Source organism: Canis lupus, chromosome 5 (genome assembly GCF_048164855.1).
Source record: "Canis lupus baileyi chromosome 5, mCanLup2.hap1, whole genome shotgun sequence".
Lineage (NCBI taxonomy): Eukaryota > Metazoa > Chordata > Mammalia > Carnivora > Canidae > Canis > Canis lupus.
This window is the reverse complement of record NC_132842.1, coordinates 5,203,590-5,217,397: the sequence shown is the minus strand read 5'-3', so window position 1 is coordinate 5,217,397 and position 13,808 is coordinate 5,203,590. Positions and strand designations below refer to the sequence as shown.

The 13,808-nt window shown below is 36.7% G+C and overlaps 1 protein-coding gene across 19 annotated transcripts in view; it reads left to right on the top strand.

Moving 5' to 3' along the window:
- The window catches only part of ACBD5 (acyl-CoA binding domain containing 5), a 50,072-nt gene that overhangs the window by 18,615 nt on the left and 17,649 nt on the right, over positions 1 to 13,808 (top strand). For 9 of the 19 annotated variants that reach the window (XM_072825277.1, XM_072825269.1, XM_072825267.1 and 6 more), the window contains exons 5-9: positions 3,414 to 3,528; positions 3,626 to 3,658; positions 7,852 to 7,986; positions 10,074 to 10,277; positions 11,762 to 11,868. In XM_072825277.1, the coding sequence (XP_072681378.1) occupies positions 3,414 to 3,528; positions 3,626 to 3,658; positions 7,852 to 7,986; positions 10,074 to 10,277; positions 11,762 to 11,868 (594 nt within the window). The remainder of the gene's footprint in view (positions 1 to 3,413; positions 3,529 to 3,625; positions 3,659 to 7,851; positions 7,987 to 10,073; positions 10,278 to 11,761; positions 11,869 to 13,808) is intronic. The other 10 variants (XM_072825280.1, XM_072825272.1, XM_072825271.1 and 7 more) reach the window with 4 other exon arrangements.

The following is a 13,808-nucleotide window of genomic DNA, read 5'->3' as shown; positions in this document are numbered from 1 at the left end:
CTTTTGGAGATTTGGAGAAAAACCGGAATACTAATTTTTTCCCCCAGAATGCTAATTCTTTAACTTACAGAGGGTGTTATATTTTTCAAGTGTGCAGCATACTCCTGATTAAGATATAGGACACTCCTCAAAATGTCAGAGGCACTTGGGAAACTGGATGAATGATTGCTAAGATTGTCTATTGAACAGAGCATAGAACACTGAGATTTGGATGGCATTAAGAGATCTGTTCATTTGATCAAAAAAAAAAATCTGAGCAATTTAATCTTTGCTTTACAATACAGTGTATCTGTGCCTCTGATAGTATATTTTTATCATACAGAAATGATGTTTCTTATCAAGAAAATGTGCTGGAGAACTGGAAAAATTACTGTGCTTTGGGTGCTGTTTTTTTTTTTTTTTTTTTAATAAGATTTTATTTGAGAGAAGCATAAGCAGGGCGAAGGGCAGAGGGAGAGGGAGAAGCAAACTCCCTGCTGAGCAGGGAGCTTGAAGTGGGGCTGAATGAATCCTGGGACCCTGGGATCATGACCTGAGCTAACGGCAGACACTTAACCGACTGAGTCACCTAGGCACCCCACAGATGCCACTTTTATGGAATCTGTGCAGCTCACCAAACAGTTTTCATTTGGATAGGTTATAATCGAATTGAATTGATTTAATTCACTTATACTGTAAATAAAATCTTCTCTAGGAGTAGTTACCTAGACTGAGGTTTGCCTGGCTCTGCTTGTCTCTCTGTGTCTGTCCCTGCCAGTATCATGCGTGTGTGTGCGTGCACATGCCATTTCTTTTATTTCGGCATTGGAGTGAGGGAGAGAATTTTGCAGATGACTAAGATCATTCTTCTTGGGTTTTGTATTTTTAGTTTTTTCTTCAGAGAGTAATCTCTTAAATTCTGGCTATATCTTGCTGTGGCTGCTTGTGTCCTGATTTTATTGACTATTGAAATTCTTTTTCTTTTTTTAAGATTTTATTTATTCATGAGAGACAGAGAGAGAGAAAGGCAGACACAGGAGGAGGGAGAAGCAGGCTTCATGCAGGGAGCCCAATGTGGGACTTGATCCTGGGACTCCAGGATCATGCCCTGGGCCAAAGGCAGGTGCTAAACCGCTGAGCCACCCAGGCATCCCAAATTCTAGCTTATTGAAAGAAAAATAACTCTGCTTAGATTTGCCTAGGACTAGCACATACTACATATATTTAGTTCTGACATTTGAAATCCATAATTCAGTCCGTTACTTACGGGTATAAACTGAAACAGATTTGAGTAGCTCTACTTAAAGACAAATTTGATAGACTTTTTAGAGTAATATCTAATTGAGAGATAACTAAAAGAGATCTGGTTTGAAACAGGATCAAAGGAAGTTTTGGGTGGAGTGGGTCAAGATGGAATATATGGCTAGCTTACCAGATTCCATTGAATCTTTGCATACATACACTATTCTAGTATTAAATAGTGTAAAGGATGTTGACTTGTGTTTGAATTATATCTCTGCCATGTAGTAGCTGTGACTTTGGCCATATCAAAAAATTTTTTTAATTAATTTATTTATTTATGATAGTCACAGAGAGAGAGAGAGAGAGGCGCAGAGACACAGGCAGAGGGAGAAGCAGGCTCCATGCACCGGGAGCCCGATGTGGAATTCGATCCCGGGTCTCCAGGATCGCGCCCTGGGCCAAAGGCAGGCGCCAAACCGCTGCGCCACCCAGGAATCCCTGGTCATATCAAAATAAGCATTACCTAATGGTTTCAATTTTGGGGTTGAATCTATTATAATCCATATATATTCCAGATCATATATCTATATTAAACTATAAAAATGCCCTCCCTAATATCCCCAGCCTCACAGTAACAAGTACTCCCTTCTAAAAAAGATATTTTATGGTTAAAGCAATTTTTTTCAGTTCTATTCATTGATAGGAACAGCAATTAGGTAATTTACATTTAGCTCTCAGATCACATTATAATCACTATAACTAGTTATTTTTAGCATAGTTCATCCTGTATAATCTCCCAACATACCTCCGCCTTGTTGATTAAAACTAGATGAAGGCCCTGTTCTACTGAGCTTACATTGTATTGCTCTGAAAGATAGGCAGTAAGCCAACAATAAAGCAGGGCGGTGACTGACGAGTCTGAGCTTCTTAATTTTAAAGGTGTAAGTGGCCACTTTAAAACTGTATATAAGCTGAAAAATATGCAAAAATGATATAGGACTTTGGTTGCTTAAAGTAATAAATGTGTTCATCTTAGTAGTAAAAGTAATAAATGTAAATGAAAAAAATCCAAACATCAAAAAAAAAAATGAAGAGTCTTTCCTATTCCCTCCATGTTAATTCTTTGAGTCTAATTACTTTTAATTCTATTTTATAGATTGATTCAGAAAACACATATATGTATATCTTCTTATTTTAAAAGAGAAGAACCTTGGGATCCCTGGGTAGCACAGCGGTTTGGCGCCTGCCTTTGGCCCAGGGCGCGATCCTGGAGTCCCAGGATCGAATCCCACGTCGGGCTCCCGGTGCATGGAGCCTGCTTCTCCCTCTGCCTGTGTCTCTCCCCCCCCCCCCCGCCTCTCTCTCTCCGTGTGACTATCATAAATAAATAAAAATTAAAAAAAAAAGAGAAGAACCAATAATGGTATCATATTCCTACTGTTCACTAACTACCTTTTTGCTTATAAAAAAATTCAGATGTTTTCCCAGTCAGCACACACAAAGCTAACCTTATTCTTTTTAAATATCTGCAAAATATCTCCTATATGGAAATATTTTCTTTTATCAGTTACCAGTTGATGGCCATTTACTTGAAATTAATTTACCTTGCTCTTTAAATTTGATGATTCTAAATTGGCCCATAGGTGTGAAAATGACAACCATTTCCTACTTTCCTTTTATGCCCTTTTAGAAACATGACCTTAGAGAATGGTTTTTAATGCACAATTTATGGGTTATTGTATAAAATTTTAAAAGAAGTTTATGTAAAACAGTCTTCGAAGTGAAGACACTTTTATTTTATTTACTTATTTAAGATTTTATTTATTTATTTGACACAGAGAGAGCACAAGCAGGGGGAGCATCAGAGGGAGAGGGAAAAGCATACTCCCCGCTGAACAGGGAGCCAGTGAGGTACCTGATCCCAGGATCCTGGGATCATGACCTGAGTAGACGGCAGATGCTTAACTGGCTGTGCCACCCAGGCACTTGATGAAGACACTTTTTAATAAAGTCTTTAATATACTTGGATTTTCCTGAAAGAGTATACAGTTTATGTAATTAATGTAGATACTTTGGGAACTTGAAATCTCAAAATTATTGCTAAATAAATTGTAAATATTATGTTATTTGGTACTAGTGTAGACCATAGTAGTAGTTTGTGATTTCACAAGGTTTGTTTCTTTTGATTACAGATTCTTGAAACTATGCCGATGACTGAGAAAGTTGAAGAGTTGCTACATGTCATAGGTCCATTTTATGAAATTGTAGAAGACAAAAAGTGTGGCAGAACTTCTGATTTAACTTCAGGTTGGAATGTTTTACCTTGTTTTTAAATCCAGCAACTGATGTATTATGCATGCATTAATATTTATATGTCTAATTTTTTTTTACTTTCACATGCCAGTCCGACTGGAGAAAATCTCTAAATACTTAGAAGGTAGGAATAATGAAATACATGTAAATGTTTTGTTTAAAATTTACATGCCAAAAGAATTTTACACAAATTTAACTTATAAGCTGGTCACTCAAGAGTTTTCATTTCAAGCAAATACATTACATAAAGTTCAAAAATAATATAAACACTCAAATTTTAGCCCTTCAATTATTAAAACATGACAGGTGGCTCACCAAATATATACAAGATTATAACAATTTATGATTTTATTTTGATGATTTACTTTCTGGTTTGCTTTCTGTATTACATTAATGGTGCCATAGCTGAAATGATTTTCTAGCTAATTTTAATGTAGATATGTTTATAATATAGCTTATATAGTGTAGCAATCTAAAACAAGATGCCAGGGAATTCACTTAGCTTGGTCTTTTTTTTTTTTTAGAATTCTAATTTTGTGTTCTCAGGAAAGAATTGAAAGGCTTATCTTTCACGTATTAGCAGGAATTGAATAATAGGCAAATTTGCTGGCATTAAGTATAAACATTACTCTTTAAATTTTTTTTTTTTTGAAAGCAGAGTGAAATGAGCCTGTAAGAATTATTTCAAATGAAAAATATGTTTTATTTTCCTGGAATCCCTATTTACAAGGTATCTTTTACTAACTGACAGAAATCAGGGGTTTCAGAACAGTTACCTTCCTGTGCGTCATAAGATCTGCAGTTTGTGTCTGCAGTAGTAACTGCTATAATGCTCACTGAGCATAACATTCTTATAACCACATCCTCTATATCTGATTTGCCTAAAGAAACACATTTTAACAAATAATCTTCCTTATAAGTCATGCTGTTCAATGCAGAAAAAATATTATTTCCTCTGTATGAAGCATGTTGTTAGGATTTAGAGGGGAGTAAATCTGGATCTGTTTTTAGTAGTATCTAAGCCGGTTAAAGGCAAATGTTTAAACAGCTAATTATAAAGACAAGGAATAATGATAGTAAATGCTCAGATCCATAATCCCTAAGTTATAATTTAAAATTCAAAAACCTTGATAAACCAGATATTTTTTGGTGACTCATTTGAAAGCAAAGCCTGTCCTGACATGAACTAATTGAGCAGCCCACCCTGACCTGATTTGACACTAGACTTTTATTTTTATTTTTTAAAGATTTTATTCATTTATTCATGAGAGACACAGAGAGAGAGAGGCAGGCAGAGACACAGGCAGAGGTAGAAGCAGGCTCCATGCAGGGAGCCTGATGTGGGACTTGATCCTACTCCAGGATCATGCCCTGGGCTAAAGGCAGGCGCTAAACCGCTGAGCCACCCAGGGATCCCTACACTAGGCTGTTTAAAATATTTATTCTATTTAGTGTGACTACCCATATGTTTTGCTGTAAAAACTTTCTTTATTATTAGTTTTTTTAGTGGGAGCTGCCTAGACTCTATTGAAGATGTTACATAATGTATAGTACATACAGTGTATGACCTTTGCAAAGTTAGAAAACTGGATTTTAAATCATATCTGCAAGGATTGCAGATGCAAGGGTTATAAGGAATATGGACCTGTACCATAATTTATTTAACCTGTATAATTCTAATGGACATTTAGATTGCTTCCTCCTCTCTTTTTTATATTAAGCTTTTATTTTAATTCCAGTATAGTTAACATACAGTGTTACATTTGTTTCCTCTTCTGGTCTTCAAAAGCTGCTGAAAGTAACCCTGTACAAATGTCATTTAATAAAAGAGAAAATATATCTGTAAGAAATAATATTAGAAATGTAATAACCAGGGTTAAAATATTTGAGTGTTTCATAGTTTGCAATCTTGACTTGTTTTTTTTTTTTTTTAGCAAAGAATGGTATTGAAAGCCACTTAGGCCCAGTAAAACAGATATATCTGTGTCACATGGGCTTTTTCATAGTTCAGATGCATAGTAAGTTTTGAAATCAGGAAGTATGAACTATTCAACTTTGTTCTTTTTCAAGATTAGTTTGACCATCCTGGATCTTTTGCATTTCCATATGAATTTTTGAATCAGCCGGTCAATTTTTGCATAAAGGTGTCACCTAGGATTCTAGTAGGGATTGCACCGAATTGTAGGTCATTTTGAGGAGTATTTTGTCATCACAACAGTATTGTCTTCCAATCCATTTATTTAGTTCTTTAATTTCTTTGAAAATGTTTTGTCATCTGCCGTATAAAATTCTTATACCTTCTTTTTTCCAGTGTACTGCTGAGCATTTTATTCTTTTTGCTGCTATTATAGATTATTTTCTAATTTCATTTTGTATTGTTCATTGTTAGCCTGTAGAAATACAATTGATTTTTGCTTATTGATCTTGTATCCTGCAGTCTCATTGAACCTTTTGTTCTTTTTTTTTTTAAAGATTTTATTTATTTATTTGTGAAAGAGAGAGAGCATGAGTGGGTGAGAGGGGTAGAGGGAGAGGGAGAAACAGACTTCCCATTGAGTAGGGAGCCTGATGTCGGACTCTATCTGGAGACCCTAGGATTATGACCTGAGCCAAAGGTAAACTCTTGACCTACTGAGCCACCCAGGTGCCCTCCTTTTGTTAATTCTAATAGGTTTTTTTTTGTAGATTCATTAGGATTTCTTGTATGTAAGAGCATGTCATTTGCAAACAGAGACCATTTTTTTTCCTTTTCAGTCTGGATGCCTTTTATTTACTTTTCTTGTCTAATTGCCCTGGCAAGAACTTCCAGTACAATATTAAATAGAGATGGCAAAAGCAGACCTCTTTGTCTTGTTTGTTATTTTAGTAGCAAAAAACACTCCGTCGTTTAACATTGATTATGATGCTAGTTGTGAATTTCTGTAGATGACCTTTATTAGATTGAGGAAATTCTCTTGTATTTTTAATTTCTTCAGCATTATTATGAAAGTATTTGATTTTTGTCAATACTTTGTGTCTGTTGTGATAATCATGTGGCTTTTGTCCTTTATTCTGTTAGAATGATGTAATACATTAACTGATTTTTGGATGTTGAGTTGGGCTTGCTAGTAATTCTCTGTGCTTTCTATACCTCTTATCACAGAACTGCTGTGGTGCTGCTTTTGCTGCTGTCAAGTAGTTTTACTACAAACATCTATTTGGTGGGGGCTTAGGGAATTCTCTATTGCTTAGTTTTGTTGAAGATGTCCATGAGTGGTGGGTGTTTTTGTTTCTTGGTGGTGGTGGTGGTGGTGGTGGTTGTTTTGGTTAGTTGTTTTTCTTTTTGTTTTGTTTTTAGTTTTTTGTTTTTGTTAATCTTGCTTTTTCTGGTTGGCAGGGAGAGAACAAGGAGATTCATAAACTGTGATGCTTCAGGTTCTCTAAAAGAGAGTAGAATACGATGGCAGTGGTAGAGTTGAGTTTTTATTCTTTTGTTCCTGTTTAAGATGTATGGAGATTGTGAAATTTAGTTGTTGCTTGGGATGCAGGGAAGCATCCAAAATGCATTTGAGTAGGTGAAAATGAGCCCAAAGGTTTATGAAGGGAGACCACTGTTTTTGGCCAGTAGCCATGTAGGAGGCCTTATTATCTTAAAGAGTGGTGGAAATTCCCTGTATCTCAAAATGAGGTTCAGTATCCAACAGCATTGGCATCACAGAGGAGCTTTATGGAAATGCAGAATCTTAGATCATCCCAAACTTACTGATTTTTAACTGGATCTCAGCTGATTCCTATGCATATTAATGTTTGAGAAGTTCTGGTGTATTTATTCACAAGATATGACTGGCTAGTAGGACAATTTATGTACCTTTTTAAGTGATTGATCTCACTAACTGATGCTTTAGAAGAAAATAATTTAAATATAAAGCATTAAAGGTAATAAAAGGATGAAAAAATTTTAAATGTAGTTCATTTATAATATTGATGAGAGTGTTGTATTTATGTTTTCAGTATGCTAGCATGTAACAACTGTCTCTTCATTTACGGTGTATAAAGATCATTTATCTCTAACTTTATTATTTGATATTAACTTAAAAAAACATTCTCTGCCTTGCTTAATAAGGATTTATCATTTTTGTTATAAACTGATACTTGAAGTTTATTTATGTAATATATGTGTACTTATAGTCAAAGAAAAGAATACTAGTTATATATCAAAATTCTAAGTTTTACTTCAAAGTAATTTTATTAGTTATTTATAAATGGCAGTATTATTTGTAAATGATAGCATTATTGTATGTACAGCACTAGAGATTAAGTGATCATTTCATATTTTAGATCTTGGTAATGTTCTAACTTCTACTCCAAATGCCAAAACTGTTAATGGTAAAGCTGAAAGCAGTGATAGTGGAGCTGAGTCTGAGGAAGAAGAGGCCCAAGAAGAAGTGAAAGGAGCCGAACAAAGTGATAATGGTAATCTTTGGATGATGAACTAATAATTTTACATTAAATTAGATAAAATATGAAGAGGTCTGGGCTGATTTGGTTTTGTATGAGAATAGTGTTTATGGTAGGATCCAGGCTCTTGACTTTACCAATAAGTTTTTTTTTTTTTTTAATTTTTTATTTATTTATGATAGTCACAGAGAGAGAGAGAGAGAGAGAGGCAGAGACATAGGCAGAGGGAGAAGCAGGCTCCATGCACCGGGAGCCCGACGTGGGATTCGATCCCAGGTCTCCAGGATCGCGCCCTGGGCCAAAGGCAGGCGCCAAACCGCTGCGCCACCCAGGGATCCCTACCAATAAGTTTTTTGTGGACCGAAGATACAGGGACAATCAACCTTATGCATAGATAGAATAGATGAGATTGAACCCTAACAAGAATAGACATTTCTCTAAATCTGTTGCCTGAAATGTTGCATTAGGAATGTATTCATGTTGGGATGCCTGGGTGGCTCAGCAGTTGAGCGTCTGCTTTTGGCTCAGGGCTTGGTCCCGGGATGGGGTCCTGCATAGGGCTCCTTGCGGAGAGCCTGCATCTCCCTATGCCTGTGTCTCTGCTTCTCTCTGTGTGTCTCTCATGAATACAAAAAATCTTAAAAAAAAAAAAAGAAAAGAAAAAAAGAACATCTGACTATTGATCTCAGAGTCATGAGTTCAAGCCCCATGTTCAGCATAGAGTTTAGTTAAACAAACAAAAACAAGTGTATTCATTTTAGATGTTCCAAATATGAATATCCATATGTTACCAAGGAGAGGAGACAGGTTAAACTCTCAATACCTTGTCAAGAATAGAATGGAATCCAGAGAATTGGATACAGGAAGAAATTTTGATGAAGAAGGAACACTGGAGTCATGGGGTACTACACTAGGAGGGCCTTGTTAGTAAGAGTAACAGTGATTCTTAGGAAGACTACTTTAGAAGGGGGAGGCAGAAAGACACTAAAACAAATGGCACAACTTCGTTTTGCTTTTATTTTCTAGTAAGATATGATGAATAATATCTTCTTTGAAGGATATTATTGATTATGTGGACCCCTTTGTACAACTGGGTCTCATAGGGTGACTTGCCTGTGCTTGAGAGTGTTATCTTGACCTTGAGAAGTTATCTTTTTTTTATTTTTTAAAGATTTATTTATTCATGAGAGACACAGAATGAGAGAGAGAGGCAGAGACTTAGGCAGAGGGAGAAGCAGGCTCCTTGCAGGGAGCCTGATGCGGGACCTGATCCCGGATCCCAGGATCATGACCTGAGCCGAAGGCAGGTGCCTAACTGCTGAGCCATGCAGGCATCCCAAGAAATTATCTTTTAAAAGGGGCTCTAGGGGACGCCTGGGTGGCTCAGTAGTTGAACATCTGCCTTCAGCTCAGGGCGTGATCCCACGGTCCCCGGATCTAGTCCCACATCGGGCTCCCTGCATGGAGCCTGCTTCTCCCTCTGCCTGTGTCTCTGCCTGCCTCTCTCTCTCTGTCTCTCATGAATAAATAAATAAAATCTTTAAATAAAAAATAATCATAAAAAATAAAATAAAAAGGGCTCTAGGAAAGCCTGGCTGGCTTGGTGGGTGGATCGTGTGACTCTAGATCTTGTGGTTTTGAGTTCTAGCCCATGTTGGGTGTTGAGTCTATTTAACAATAAAGTAAAGTAAAAATAAAATAGCTTCTAAAAGATTCACAGGGAACTGAAGCAGTTTTGAGTGGGCTGTCAGCATGTAATAAACCCCCCTTTTTAAAAGATTTTATTTATTTATTCATGAGAGACACTCAGAGAGAGAGAGGCAAAGACACAGGCAGAGGGAGAAGCAGGCTCCATGCAGGAGCCCGATGTGGGACTTGATTCCAGGATCACGCCCTAAGCCAAAGGCAGACGCTCAACCACTGAGCCACCCAGGCATCCCAATAAACCCCTTTTTAAAGAGTATTTCATCTCTCTGATCCATGTAGGAAACTGATCAAAGGGATTATGGTAGGTTGGAGAAGTGATTACTTGATTTTAGAAAATATATGCAGAAGTTGACCTACTGTGAACTTTTATGAATCTCCCTACTTTCTTGTAAAAGATAAGAAAATGATGAAGAAATCTGCAGACCATAAGAATTTGGAAGTCATTGTCACTAATACCTATGATAAAGACCACTCTGCTCAGGAAATACAGAATGACATTCATGCCAGTTCTTCCTTGAATGGTAGAAGTGCTGAAGAAATAAAGGCTGTAGATGAAAACTTGGAGAAAACTGGAAAAACTGCTATCTGCATTCACCAAGGTACAGTCCTATAATAATGATCTGTCCAGCCTCTTCCCTACCAATGGAATAGTCTCTTCATTATTTGAGGATGTTTAGGAGCAATTTAGAATTAAAAACCTCTTATCTAGGGGGCACCTGGGTGGTCCAGTCAGTTGGGTGTCCAACTCTTGATCTCGGCTCAGGTCTTGATCTTGGGGTTGTGAGTTTGAGCCCCATGTTGGGCTCTGTACTGGGCATGGATCCTACTAAAAAAGAGGGAAGGAAGGGAGCAAGGGAGGGAGGGAGAAAAGAGAAAAAGAGGGAAAAAAAGAAAAGAGTCCCATAAAAATCTTTCATTCAGTAATATCTTAGGGTTTATTAATATTATAAAGATGTATGGCTTTGAATGATAGTGAATTAGGAGCAGGGCTTCTATATTTTTATTGAGACATTTTTTATTGTGTTTTTGTATGACATTTTAAAGATTTTATTTATTTATTCATGAGAGAGAGAGAGAGAGGCAGTGACACAGGCAGAGAGAGAACCAGGCTCCATGTAGGGAGCCTGATGTGGAACTCGGTCCCGGGACTCCAGGATCACACCCTGGGCCAAAGGCAGGCGCCAAACCACTGAGCCACCCAGGGATCCCTTGTATGACATTTTAAAATAAAATTTGAGAGAGAGGCAGAGGGAGAAGCGACTCCCCATTGAGCAGGGAGCCCAACATGGGTGGGGCTTGATCCCAGGACGCTGAGATCATGATCTGATCGAAGGCAGATGCTTAACCATTTGAGCTATCCAGTTGCCCTTTGATGTTTCTTTTCTTTTTTTTATTTTTTCATTTTTTCACTTTTTCATTTTTTAAAGATTTTATTTATTTATTCATGAGAGACACAGAGAGAGAGAGGAACAGACACATGCAGAGGGAGAAGCAGGCTCCATGCAGGGAGCCTGACGTGGGACTCGATCCCTGGTCTCCAGGATCACACCCTGGGCTGAAGGCGGCACTAAACCGCTGCGCCACTTAGGCTGCCCCTGATGTTTCTTTTAACCCAACCTCTGATTATACAATGCCTTTGCTCTTTATTCATAAGTTACAGTCTTTTCGTATCTTAGGACTCTAGGGGTGAGCCTGTCATATATATTTGATGAATTATGAACATTGCTGCAATTCAGTCAAGAAACCAGGAAATGAACTTATTTAATGTAACAACTGAACTTACATAGTTGCTATCAGTTTAGGCCTCCTAGCTGGTAGTCAGTTTTCTCTTATAAGGTTATTAGTTTTGTAAGGTTTGATATAGACAATGTCTTTGTGCAATTATATGATAAAGTACTTTATAATCTTTTCAAGTAAAAATTATCAACTAAATTTAAAGTTTTGGTAAGTTAAAAGAAAAAATATGGCTTGATAAATCAAATTTGTCTCTAGTATGAAAATAATATTGAGCTGTTAAATTTTGACAATGGAGTAAGTGCATTTTTCTTCAATTAGAGAATAATAATTATTTGTTCTTTTTTAGATATAAATGATGATCATGTTGAAGATGTTTCAGGAATTCAGCATTTGACAAGTGATTCAGATAGTGAAGTTTACTGTGATTCCATGGAGCAATTTGGACAAGAAGAGGTAAAAATGATATTTTTTTAATTGGGAAATCTTTAAAGTGATAGAATTCAGTGCATAACTTATTTTAATTATTTTTTATTTGCTTTTAAATTTTATTTTTATTAACAGATTTTATTTTTAGGGACACCTGGGTGGCTCAGCAGTTGGGCGCCTGCCTTTGGCCCAGGGCGTGATCCTGGAGTCCCGAGATCGAGTTCCACATCAGGCTGCCTGCATGGAACCTGGTTCTCTCTCTGCCTGTGTCTCTGCCTCTCTCTGTGTGTGTTTCTCATGAATAAATAAGTAAAATCTTTAAAAATAAATAAATAAAAATAAAAGATTTTCTTTTTAGACAGAGAGCAGACATAAGGTGGGGGAGGGGCAGAGGGAGAAGGAGGTAGAGAATCTCAAGCAGGCTCTGTACCCAGTGCAAGCCTAATGTGGGGCTCAATCTCATGACCCTGAGATCATGACCTGAACCTAAGTCACGAGTTGGACACTTAACTGACTAAGCCATCCAGGTGCCCCCCATAACTTCTTTTAATACCAGTGCCTATCACTTTGAAAATCTACATATAAAATATTTAAATTTTGTATTTAAAATTATTTTTGTAAATTTAAAAAATATATTCCTGAATATTCAAAAATATTTAAATATTATAATTTATAATATATTTGTAAATATTCTGAGAGTGAGGTGGGATGGAGGAGGCAGAGAGTAAACTCAAACTAGTTGCTATGTTTGAAACATTGATTGACAGTCAAGAAAATTGAATAATTGACAAATAAATCTGTTCTTCACAATAACTTTAAGTGTAATTAACAAAATATTATATTAGTTTTAGGTGTACAACATGTTGATTCAATGATTCTGTACATTACTTGGTGCTCACCATGATAAGTGTAGTCACCATACGATTCTATTACAATATTATTGACTATATTTCTTATGCTTTACTTTCCACCTCTGAGACTTAACTTACTTTATAATTGGAAGTTTATACTTGTTAATCTTCTTTATCTATTTCACCCATTGTCACCTATCCACTTCCCCTTTAGCAACCACCAGTTTGTTTTCTATATTTGAGAATTATTTGGGGATTCCTGGGTGGCTCAGCGGTTGAGCATCTGCCTTTGGCTCAGGGTGTGATCCCGATCTGGGGATCAAGTCCTGCGTCAGGCTACCTGTGAGGAGACTGGTTCTCTCTCTGCCTGTGTCTCTGCTTCTCTCTCTGTGTCTCTCAGGAATAAATAAAATCTTTAAAAAAAAAAAAAAAAAAAAGGAATTGTTGGGGTTTTGTTTATTTGTTTTTTAGATTCTACACATAAGTGAAATCATAAAGTATTTGTCTTTTTCTGTCTGACTTATTTCACTTAGCCTAATAGCCTCTAGGTCCATCCATGTAGTTAAGAATGGCCAGATTTCGTTCTTTTTTTATGACTCAGTGATGTTCCATTGTATGTATGTATGTTTGCATGTGTGCATACACACATATATTGTCTTTATCCATTCACCTATTGATGGACACTGGGGCTGCTTCTATATCTTGGCTATTGTAGATAATGCTGCAATAAACATCTAGGTGTATATATCTTTTCAAGTTAGTGTGTTCATTTTCTTTGGGTTAATACCCAATAGTGGAATTACTGGAACATTTGGTATTTCTATTTTTAATTATTTGAAGAACCTCCATACTGTTTTCCATAGTGGACACACCAATTTACATTCCTACCGATGGTACACTAGGGTTCTCCTCCATATCCTCACCAATGCATGTTACTTCTTGTCTTTTGGATGCTAGCCATTCTGATTGGTGTGAAGTGTAGTGCTTTTTGAATACAGTAATGTTTTTATCTTGTATTTACATTATCTTGGTTTCTGTCCTTACTGTAGGGTTTATGGTATGAAAGCATTGCGTCTCATTGGTTTAACTAAATCTCTGACCTGTTAGAAGACCTTA